At 42.9% G+C, this 11,625-nt stretch overlaps 1 protein-coding gene across 3 annotated transcripts in view; it reads left to right on the plus strand.

The window, feature by feature from the left end:
* Nucleotides 1-336: 336 nt before the first annotated feature.
* The window catches only part of LOC109311145 (protein SSUH2 homolog), a 21,144-nt gene continuing 9,855 nt past the window's right edge, over nucleotides 337-11,625 (plus strand). Inside the window, exons 1-6 of one of the 3 annotated variants that reach the window (XM_019536586.1) lie at nucleotides 337-1,125; nucleotides 4,030-4,088; nucleotides 6,519-6,623; nucleotides 7,020-7,101; nucleotides 9,381-9,510; nucleotides 10,398-10,458. In XM_019536586.1, coding sequence (XP_019392131.1) covers nucleotides 1,103-1,125; nucleotides 4,030-4,088; nucleotides 6,519-6,623; nucleotides 7,020-7,101; nucleotides 9,381-9,510; nucleotides 10,398-10,458 — 460 coding nt within the window. In that variant the 5' untranslated portion in view covers nucleotides 337-1,102. Of the gene's footprint in view, nucleotides 1,126-3,213; nucleotides 4,089-6,518; nucleotides 6,624-7,019; nucleotides 7,102-9,380; nucleotides 9,511-10,397; nucleotides 10,459-11,625 lie in introns of those variants that run through there. The other 2 variants (XM_019536587.1, XM_019536585.1) reach the window with 2 other exon arrangements.

The following is an 11,625-nucleotide window of genomic DNA, read 5'->3' on the forward strand; positions in this document are numbered from 1 at the left end:
GATTGGACCTGTATAAATGAGAATCTGGTAGGCTTCACTTTATTGTTTCTTTTCAGGTAGTACAGGCAAAAGGTTGTTTACTACCAAATAATAATGATATCCCAGAGAGTTTATAGAGTTAGACCTGGAATGGAGGAGCTCTGAAGTCAATGGAAAGATTTCCATTGGATCAGGTCCTAGAGTCAGGATCGAGTCCAGTAGTATTAGGATATTACTGTTAGTGAAACATATTTATATCATGAATGTATAAGAACTCAGAAACACTACTGTAGGGACTGACTGCACACTGAACTTATGTTGTTACAGGTTTAAACCAGTTTCTGACCACTTAAACCAGTTTATGTGTAACTTCCATCCCCAGCCCTATAGAACAGTGATGAAAGGATGCCTCCAAGGATCCCAGGAATTGGTATGCATGACTGAGAGCGGATGGGTGGGGTGTGCCTGGGCTTCTGGGCTACACCAGAGATGTGACATTAGGTAATACCCCACGAAATCAAGGGCTTGATCCTGTTCCATTGAAATCAATGGGAGAATTTACATATCACTGAGCATCTTATTAAGGGCATGGCGAACTGCTGGTTGGTGATAGGGCACACAACATTTTGTGCGTATTATTCTTCACCCTCCCACCCCTGCTGCTCATGGCAAACAGGACCACAGATGATTAATTACAACATAGCATGCTTTGGCTGCTTAGCAACTTTGTCTCTGCAACAGGAAGTGGAACTTCTGCAAAAGTCCCAAATTCATGACTGCTTGCAAAAGTGACACTCAGAGCAGAACAGATACTAAGAGACCTTCAGTAACAGCAATCAAATAGGCTCTGCTGATTTGCTTTAATACAATGAGAAAAGCCATGTGCAAACTGGTTTCCAATATGATTTGTTAAGCAGCTGTTTAATAAAATAACTCAAACTGATCCTAGCAGATTACATACCAGTTGGGTGACATGTTATAAAACCCCAGAGAGAACTGCATAATCCTGTATTTTCCAATTTCACGTAGCCATTGCAACTTCCTCCGACTGCAAGGCCTTTTAAAACTAACAACCAACACAGGATGTGTCATTTGTCAAGCAAGCAGCAGTCTTTCAGCAACAATGGAGCAAGAGCAGCTGACCAGGTGAGCTTAAGAAAAAAGAACTTGCGTTGCTTCTCAAAAATGAATCCTATGCAGTTTGAAGGATCATGGAAGCAATCAGTCACTCTGTGAGATATATTAATATAATAATTACAAGAAGCATGATATTGAGGTTTATTTAAACAAAAGTTAAAAATCGGGGGGGGGGGAGGATTTGTTAATATAACTCAGTTGAACTCTTTTAGGTTTAATGGTATAGTCTATAAAAAGTAAAAGTACTCCACTCAATGTGTGTTGCTATTGGGTCAAAGAAAGTTTTCTATAAAAGTTCTGCTTAATGCCAACTGAGGCTATCAAATAATGTTACTTTCTCTGTGTTGTCTAGCAGGTCTACCAAGGTGCCTGCCTTCTGTGTCATGACTACAAGAGATGTTTTATTTCTTCCTGCAACTCCCATTTTTATGGGTTTGCTGCTCAGGAAAATAAAATCTTTGCTCACTGAAACATGACAGAGATGTTGTCAAGGGGAGAAATGCAGTACACAAAACCATGTTCAATTGTCAATGCAGGAGATATATTTGTAAAAGCCCACACATTTATAAGGATGCACATTTGTCATTAGTTAAAGGTTTGTGCCTAATTTTCTATTGGAAACCTAGCAAAACAATTACATTCTAGGTTAAGGATGAACTGTAATAAATATTTGTCCTTCTCCTCTGAAAAAAACTCTATACATTGGAATACCTAAAGACTGCATTGAACAATAATGTTACTACAGAGTGTAGTGGCTTTATTGTAGATAATGCAGCATTTCCGCCCAAGTGATGCTGAAGTGCAGTATGAACATTCAGTTATTTTGCAGATTGCACCTTGAAACTAGACCCTATTCACTTTTGCCAGAGAAATATTGAAATTCCTGCACTTGGTAGAGTTTGTTCTTGTTGGTCTATTATGATGCTGTTCTTGGGATATTCACTTAGAAGCACACTTTGCTTTACTAGCAGTAGTATGAATTTTTCATTTATCCACGAGACACACCGGGCTAGGAACTTAAGTAGTGTAAATTGTCTCCACCAAAGATTAAGTAGTGGATTTACAGCATAGGATCTGCATTGACACTAGTGGTTCCCCTTTATGTGCAGTTTTCGGGTCGGTTTTCACACTAGGTATATTGTCTCTCCTTCTGCTAACCTCTTTTCTCCATTTTCTTTTGTCTTTGTACCTCTCTTCATTTCCAGTCTATGGCTTGGGATGTGATATGGGGCTACATTTGTGCTATTTCTAGTTCCACTAAAGGCAGGAAGTCTCAGAAATGCCAGGAAACATCTTGCACAACATTTTCAGAAATGTGAATAGCCATTTTAAGATTCACACCCCATTTGGTTTAACAGCATGAGGTTATCCTTTTCCTCAGCTGCCTTTGGACAATAACTTAGAATTGACACTGGTGTAAATGAGATCAAACCCGCGGATGATGTGTGAAAGTGTCAAGAGAGACTATCTCTGAGGCTGAGAAATGATTGTTTATTCCCAGTCAGTCATTGTGACACTGTTGTGTACATTGGTTAAGCAATGTGGACACCTGACCTCTTAGCGGTTGATTGAGGCTTAATTATCCTTTTAGATTTCTCATCAGTAGCAATTGAAAAGTAAAGCTGCTGTCACTATTGGCTTCAATAGTGTTTGAATTAACAATGGAAGGCCCCCTCTTGTATTACAAACATCTGCAGCTATGCATTCCCCCTTATTTTAATGGAGCTATTACTATGGCGTTGGAGGGTATAAGAGTTTCAGAGACTTTATGTGACAATGGAAAAAGGAGAATCAGAGAGCAGAAAGATGGAAAGCAAGCAGAAAAAATGTTTCCAACTACCTGAAGGGGGTTCAAAAGAGGATGGAGCTGGACTGTTCCCAGTGGTGGCAGATGACAGAACAAGGAGCAATGGGCTCAAGTTGCAGCAAGAGAAGTTCTGGTTAGCTATTAGGACAAACTTGCTTACTAGGAGGGGAGTAAAACACTGGAGCAGGTTACCCAGGGAAGTGGTGGAAGCTCCATCCTTGAAGGTTTTTAAGATCTGGCTAGACAAAGGGATGATCTAATTGGGGATGGTCCTGCTTTAAGACTAAATGTGACCTCCTGAAGTCCCTTCTAACTCTAATTGTCTATGATTCTATGATACTACAGCAGTCAGTAGTAGTCAGGTCGGTGATCCAGTCAGTGATATGATTGGATGTGATTACTATCTGTATACACTTCAGGGATATAAACACCAGGGAGGAAAAGAGCTATAAATTTAGTGTTGGCATATGGGTATAAAACACCCATGCATAAATTTGGGCTCGAAATTAGAAGCTTTCTACCCATTACAACAGTAAGTTCTGGAATGGGCTTCAGTAACGAGGTGGGAAACATCTAACTCTGTTCCAGATGATCACTTTATGAAGGGGCTGCCTATGATAGCAGGATAAATTAAAATTAAGTCCCAATAAATCAGAAAAGCAGGCTATAGTGGCATGAACTGGAATTTTCAGAATAATTGGTGCCCTGCCTTATACAGATGCAAAACCTTCTGATTTTACTATCCTTTGTAAAGTCTAAGCCAGCTTGGTTTTTTTTTAGTAATTCTTGCTTTAGCCATATACTTCTTTATCTCTGAGACATAGGCTGCTCCCAGGGAATTTTGTTGGTGTTGCATTCTCAGAGGTCAAAGTCACACTTCAAGCTAACACCATACAACACGGGCAGTGGCAAAATGAAATTTTCCTAAATTTCCCTGCTGCCATGCCTTCAACACTCCTTCTGGGGAAGGCCCCTGTAGTGATTGGGGCCATAAACACTAAATAGCTTTGATGCTACATCATAATGAGTCATAACTTGAGATGCATCCCTACCTTCTCCCGGAAGGCATTCTCCCATGATCTTCTCTGTTTGCATTCTTTCAACAGCAATAAAAGCCACGTGAACTATGGAAGCCAATATCTCCTTTCTTCCACTATTGCACAAGGTATGGACAAAGATGCTTGTACATCAGCAGTGAATTAACCAAGATAATATCTAAACCACAAAAACGCTTGTTTTCAAGCAAAATAGGCTAACTTATTGTCTTTGGGCTTGTCTGTTCTGTCTGAGGTATGACGAAAACTAAAGGAAAAAACAGATACCGTTTTCCCGAGAAAGACTGGTTTTCAAATGACTTATGCAACAATGGTAATGTAAAACTGGAGCATAGCTGACATACTGGAAGCATTCAGAATGATGCCATTTTACTTTTTGACCTCACTGGCAGAGCTGGTATGCTAGAAAGACTAACCCTAGGGTAAAACAGGTAATACGACCTAAATGTGAGTCTCTCCTGTATGACAAATATTACAGAAGGGAGGGGTGAAGCTTTCTATTGAGGAGAGCACAAAAGAAGGCTAGCCCCAGTTTCTTTCTTGCTCAGGCATGCTGGCCAGTGCACGTGCACCTTACGTTGTGAAACTCGAGATACTCTGCTTGTTTCTGCCTTGAAAGTCCTGTGCCTTGCAGTTACCCAAGAGATGCAGTTTCAGTGGCTGGTCAGGAAAGGTGGAGTTACTCAAATATTTACTCTTCATACGATGAGACGAAAATCAGCTTTGCAACAGCAACAGGTGTGCTGCCTGTGCTAATATATTTGGCTTGCATGGAGTCGGAGGAGTCTAGGGGGCCTCAGCATACAGCACTGAAGATGCAGGACAAAGATAGTTGTTGCATTTTTAGCATCCCAGGTAGGTGAGAGCAAGCGAATACATTCCCATTTCTTTCTGTTCTTTTAGTTACCTGGGACACAAATGTGTACACGCTGCACAACTCCATTGACTTATAGGAGACTTTATGGTGGTGACATCAATGCAAAAAAAATTGGGAATGAATTTAGTGCTTTTGTAATTCAGTACCTCATAGCATCAAATTAAGTTAAGTTTGTTGTAGGACAGGTGTTGTATGAGTTTTCCCCAGGCAGCTCTGCCAGTTCCACTTTGTTCTTTACCTGGCAGCATGCAGGCAACCCCATGCCCAGGTCAGTCTTGAGCACAGACTGGTCAACTGTGGTAAATGGTGCAATGAATCTCAAATGGATGTAAGGGGAAGTATGTGCAATTATCTCCATTTATAGACATGAAGAGATGGAGGCTGAGAGAAATTTCCCCCCAGGCACACAGTGATAAAAATCTGGCAAGGAAGAAACTCGTAAATGCCGGATTCACAGGCATAGGGGTATATGAATTGTAGCCACGCGAGTAACTGAAAGCTGAGCCATAGTAAAAGGTAACAATCCCAGTAATTTCCCAGGCCTGTGCCGCAGATTACGCAAATGGAAATTTCCAGTGAATGTAGGAGTATTCAATAAATACAGCGCTCTTCCTCTGTACTTAGAGAGCAATATTGCTGCCTCTATGCAAAGGTTATAATTTAAAAAAGAAGCATCCTGTGAGCCTGTAGATTGTACTAGCTAGAAGGCAAAACCTGAATCAGTAGAGTTTTTCCCCCAGCAAATTAGCTGAGGGGGCTTTTATTCTTATTGGACTTTGCTGCTTTTGAGCAACTTCATATTGAATTTAGGGAACAGGTAAGTTTGCTACTGAAATAGGTTTATTTAGGAAACTCTAAGATCTCAGGATTAAATCTTTTTTTCAGGGCTAATTCCTAGACAAGATCATTGTTTTGAATCACTTCCTTTCCTCTTCTGGCTTGATGGATAGACAGATTGCTCCCTATTGTCTTTCTCCTTGTTTCGCTCAGTTCCATGCCCTCTTCTGAAATATTGAAAGCGTCTCTCTCGTCTTACCATACGCTAGCAGAGTATACATTCCTATCTGAGGCTGCCACAGCCTGACCAGAAGGGAATACTGGAAGGACGTATATATTTACGATCCACAAAGGGAATGTACAGCTTAGACTCATCCTGATATTTTTGCAAGACATCTGAGCTCCACTGAGCTAAAGTTTGTGAGTTTAAAGACTGCTTTCTGTTTTTTCACAATATCACTGACACCCTCTCTGGTCATTTCTTAACTGCTTCCCTGAATTCTGTTGTTCAAGTACTACAGCAGGATCCTTCGAGCCAACGACTAAATTCTGCAATGGTAACTAAGTCACGTACGACCCATTTTGCTGACACACCTGGTTCCTGGAGTCACTTCTAGGGGTAGGCCAAATTGATGGGGAATGTGCAGCATGCTGATTGCAGTCAATGCACTCTTGTTAAGACTTCACTCCCCATCCATGCTTACTTGTTAGACCCCCTTCTGATGTGGCTCTGCGATCATTACTTGAGCCAGCCTTCAAAGCTGATTACACGTTTCCTGTTGTTTCTGTTGCATTATTTATTAATGATGGTTTCCCTGCCAATTGCGTGCTAGCAGTACTTTGGGGAATGCTACCAAAATTAATTTCTGTTCAACGCATTTTGTAGAGGTCCCTGGTCCTTACCACTTGCCCAGTACAGAACCATCTGCACCTCCTATGGAATTGGTGGACAATGGCACTGGAGCTGAAAGGGACGGTTCAAGAGGCTGTGGTATGTACTATCTTTTGCATATGCATTCAGCTATTTTTTCCCCTGAGGCAACATCTCTCTCTCTCTCTTTCTCTCTCTCTCTCTCTCTTAAACAATAACCTCTTGTTAGCACTGTAATAGCATTCAGGACTCTAATTTTTTAAGGTGCTGTGTAGACACATAGTAAATTGGCAGTTCCAGCTTCTAATCTAATTTACGGTATAATGCAACAGGTGAATGAGAATAACGAAAAGGTGTAGGATAATGTGGGGAGGATGATGATCAGGATGCAAGCTACCTTATAATAAGCAGAGATGCTAATTCACCATGTGCATCCTTGTAAACCAGCAGCAATGCATGTTACTGGGTATGACCAGCTTGCCTTAATCAATTATTCTTGATGTTGTTTCTTTGCAGAAAAGAATAGTTTGCTTGCCCGGGTTGATCTGCTGTCCCAAGGAGAGCACAATGATTCCACTTCACAGCAGAACGAGTGGAGGTAAGATACCCTTTATACCTCTACTCCAGTCCCAGATTAAGAACTCCTGCTCTAGGATGATTTAGGAATAGTATCCTGCATGTCTGGGGAGGAGCAGGGTGGGGACCAGATTAGATGATCCTTGAAGTCCCTCCTGATCCTATAATGCCAGGAAGGTTAGGGACAGACATTAAAAAAGCCTTGAGCCTGAATTGATTCAATCTTTTCAGGTTAGTCTAACCTGGCTAGGCTGAACCAGTTTGTAACTGCACAAAAGTGGTCAAATTAGCTAGGGATGGACATTACACATAAAACGGTTTAAGTAATCAGAAACTGGTTTAAACCTGTAACAGAACAGATGTGCACATAAATCAGTTTGCACATGGCTGAAACTGGTTTGAGATAAAACTGGTTGAATGTAGTATCAGACTTAACTGATTTGTCTCAAACCAGTTTATGCAATGTCTGTCCTAGCCCCCTTGCTGGTTTAAATTAAATCAGACTCCCCCAGCATCCCAGTATGCTCTCTGGGCTGGGCAGGGCTCTCTGTTCCACAGCAGGGCTGGCCCCTCCTCTCTGCTCCCTGGCTGCAGCTTTGGTAGGGACTTGTAGGCACAGCAGTGTCTGCCTGCTCCCCCCATCCCCTCCCCACTCTCTGCTCAGCAGGCATTCCCTCACAGATACCTCTCAGTATTTGCTGGAAGACCACATGCTGACTACCTCCAAACCGTGGCACACAAGACAAAGACAGAATCAACAGATAGCTGGTAATGCTCCTCTGTTTTTTTAGTGGGGTGATAAACACTGAGTTAGGGGTGATAAACATTTGGCTGTTCAAGAGGTGGGGAACCCGTCCCTAATCAGAGCATCCTGCCAGGGCCTGGCCATGCACCCCACAGCTGAGCTCTGTGGAAGGAAGGAAGGACTGCTCCTCCCTCAGGTTAGAAGCACCCCCTGGCTTCTAGCCTGAGCCACTGCAGGCATGTGCCTGCATTTCTGGTATGTTTGTCTGGTTAAAAAACTTATTTAGCCCAGCCAGACTAGACTAACCTGTAAAGATTGAATCAATTCAGGCTCAGGCTTTTTGAATGCCAGTCCCTAGCCACAAACATTCCCTCTGGACTTTAAAAAATGCAGGCACATGCCTGCAGTGGTTCAGGCTAGAAGCCAGGGGATGCTAGAGCAGCCCTCCCTTCCCTTTCACAGTGCTGAGCTGAGGGGGGAGGGAGGTATGGTCAGGCCCTGGCAGGATGCTCTTATTAGAAAGGGGTTCCCCACACTGCTCCTATGATGGAGCCAGCAGGGAGTTGCATAGCATTTCACAGCAGGGAGTTGACACATTGCTTATCAGCCCATCAAGAAAACAACAGCCTTTCTTATTAATTCAAGCTTTTCTTTTAAATCCAAAGAGCCCTAATCAGACATTGTCCTGTCTTTCTTTGTCTGGTCTGCCTTACACAGACACCTCTCAGCATTAGCTAGCAGACCACATGCTGGCTACAGTGTGTATGGGAGAGGGGAGGGGGGAATCCCAGTTTGAGCAGGAAGTAGTGGTGGGAGTGTGGAGGGTGCAGGAGGAAGCCAAGCAGATGCTGCTGTGCCTACCGTCTCTGCCAGACCTCCAGCCAGGGAGCAGAAGGGAGGCGCCAGCTCAGCTCTCTGGAGCAGAGAGCCCCACCCAGGGCTGCAAAGCATCTGGGATGATGGGGGACTCTAGTTTAAGTTAAACCAGGAAGTGGTCTGGGAGAGACATTGCATAAACCAGTTTGACCCAAACCAGTTAAGCCTGATACTACATTCAACCAGGTTTATCTTAAACTGGTTTCAGTCATTCAAACTGGTTTATGTGCACTGAACATCTTTTCTGTTACAGGTTTAAATCAGTTTCTGATCTCTTAAATCAGTTTATGTGTAATGTCTGTCCCTAGCTAATTTGACCATTTTTTGATGTTGTTCGGTTTCCCATTGAAAAACTATTGTACAATTCAGTCTGGACTTTTGCAAACAATTGTAGTGTAGGATAATGCCTATGACTTTCAAAATAAATTTGTGAGTCAAAGTGCCCCGACTTTTAGTTGTTCAGTGATAGATCTTAAAGCAGTCATAGGAACCCTCTGAAAATCAGATGGATAGAAAAGGACATTCTATCTGGACACCCAGAAGTGAAGCATCCCTAATTGCAAGTGACTTTTCACAATCTTTACTGAGATTTGACTTTTTCCCCCTTGCTGTTTAAAGAAGCGTCTCCTTGAGAAGCAAATGGAGTGGCCAGTTTCTCACCCTTTTGTTTCCTTTTCTAGCATCCCTCCTATTTCTGAGCATGAAGCCAGAGAAGCTTTCCTAGAGTATGCAGCCAGCAAGTGCTGCTATAGGACTGCCCCTGCAAAACACATGGTGGTCCAGAACCTGACAGCATGCAACGCATACAGAGTGAGTACAGTAGCAGGCAAAACTGCATGGCAGGTTCATTCCTGGTCCTGCTGCATTAGCCTATGGTTTCAGACACACATCACAGATATAAAGTGAAGCTGTGGGAGATATTCACAACAGTATTTCATAGATAGGCCCCACATTGCAATTTTTCCCATTAAAATGGGCCCTTTTCAGCTAAGGTGGGCCCTTTTAAAAATGGTTTGTTCTGATAGAGAGTGATTTTTTCAGAGGAACCGAGGGAAACAAAGCAAAAACTTCTGCAGTGCAGTCCAGAAAAGGATTTTTTCCCCCTTCACTGTAAAGCTGGCCAGAAGAACATTAGAGATTTTTTCAGGGTGGACAGGTGAGGTGAGGGCATTTCGCTAAGTATCGAGGTCAAATATCAGTGATCAAAGTTGTTAGGTGATTTTTCCTTGTGCAAATGAAGCAGTTTCCTGCACAGGTCTTCACCAGGGCTCGAGCCCCGGACTTCCTGCCCTGAAACATGGATGTCTTTCAGTAGTGCTAAACAGCAAGTTTCCATGGAGTGAAGCATTACTGCTAGCTTGAGGAACCCCCAGGGTTTGTCTGTACTGCCCTCCTGCTAGACCCAGAAGCATCACTGTGAAGCACGTCTTTCCCACCCCCTCCCTTTCTGTGTGAGCCAGTCCCTAAAAATCAGTGGAGCCACAGTTCAGTCACCTGTGATTTTCCTTGTTCTACTGTTCTGTCCAATTCATGTCCCTGAAACCAGGACTGTGGTTTTTATGTTTGCTTGGGAGCAAATCCTACTGTCACCAAAGTCAATGGAGGTTGTGGCACTGACTTCAGTGGGACCAGGATTAACCTCACAGTGAATAAAAAGCACTTTTTCATTGAAGTTGATTCTGGTTTGCTTTTATCAGTATCGTCTGAAAACCTTCACTGAAAACAGAGAAACGTATCCAGCCAGCGAACCATATAACGGTAAGCAAATCATAGCTCTTACCTAGCAGAAACCAGATACAACATGATGTAGTGTTTTTGGGAGTTACTGTGTCATTGGACTTACAAGCTTTATGAATGGGCTGGACCCAATGATCTTCTGAGGTCCCTTCGAGCCTTGCAATCTGTGAATCTATGATATGAGGCTGAAAATGTCAAAAGGTGCTACTGGTATCAAGTACCCCAATTTCTGAAATGAAACCTGAGGCCTAATTTCAGAAGTGCAATGGTTATGCTGCTCCTATTGGTTTACACTGAAACATGTCCCTACAGAAAAGGAGACAGGAGTGAGGAAAATGGTACGGGAGGGTGAATGTGTCATGGGTGCTGGCCAACCTCTTTTGCAGTTCACCCTTATTTTCTATTTTTCTGGGCGATCTTGGTCTAGGCTTGGTTCATGGTTGTTGAAGTGGGCTGCCTTTGAATGGGCTGCAGATTAGGCCTTAGAGTTTTTCACAAAGTCATGGGCAATAGCTTGGTTAGGGAACTTTTCCCACCATCTAGTGCAGTTGCCTTTTATAATAAAAGGTAAGAGCATGATGTTTTTTAATTTCAGATGGATGCTCTTTAACACTATAGAAAGCGGCTTGGTAGAGTCATTGTGCCTGATATAGAATTAACTTCCCCATTGGCTCAAGTGGTCTGAAGCTGCTTAAATCTCAGGGGTGTGGATGCAGTGTAAAAAAGGAGACAAAGATTGGATTAGTTAAGTTTATGTAGCCTTATATGGTTATAAACATAGGCTTTACTGGGCAGGCTTTTTGGCCCATGAAGCATAGTGACCTTGGCTGTGAGTTAGCTGAAGGAAAGTGCAAGGAGCTTGCTGCAGGAGGGTGAGTCACAATTCATGAAAATTGTTCAAAATGGGGAGGAGGTGGACCCCACATCAGTCTGAGAGATTGCCATTAGTAAGGCTGGAAGAGACTGCGATATCCTTACGGATGGTGCAGACTCCATAGGCCTCCCTTGCACCAGAGACTGGAGGGAGAGTTTGTCTCCTATGGCTGCCTCTACGGTGCTGTAGTTTTGCCACGTTTGTGCCCAAAGTAGGCTTGAGTCCAGGAGAGATCAGCCATGCTCCATAATCCTTCCCATCTGATCAATGATTAACTGGCTTCCTTGAGGCATTTAGTGAGTCTCAGTACAGAT

Source organism: Crocodylus porosus, unplaced genomic scaffold (assembly GCF_001723895.1).
Source record: "Crocodylus porosus isolate Cpor-Errol unplaced genomic scaffold, CroPor_comp1, whole genome shotgun sequence".
In the NCBI taxonomy this organism is placed as follows: domain Eukaryota; kingdom Metazoa; phylum Chordata; order Crocodylia; family Crocodylidae; genus Crocodylus; species Crocodylus porosus.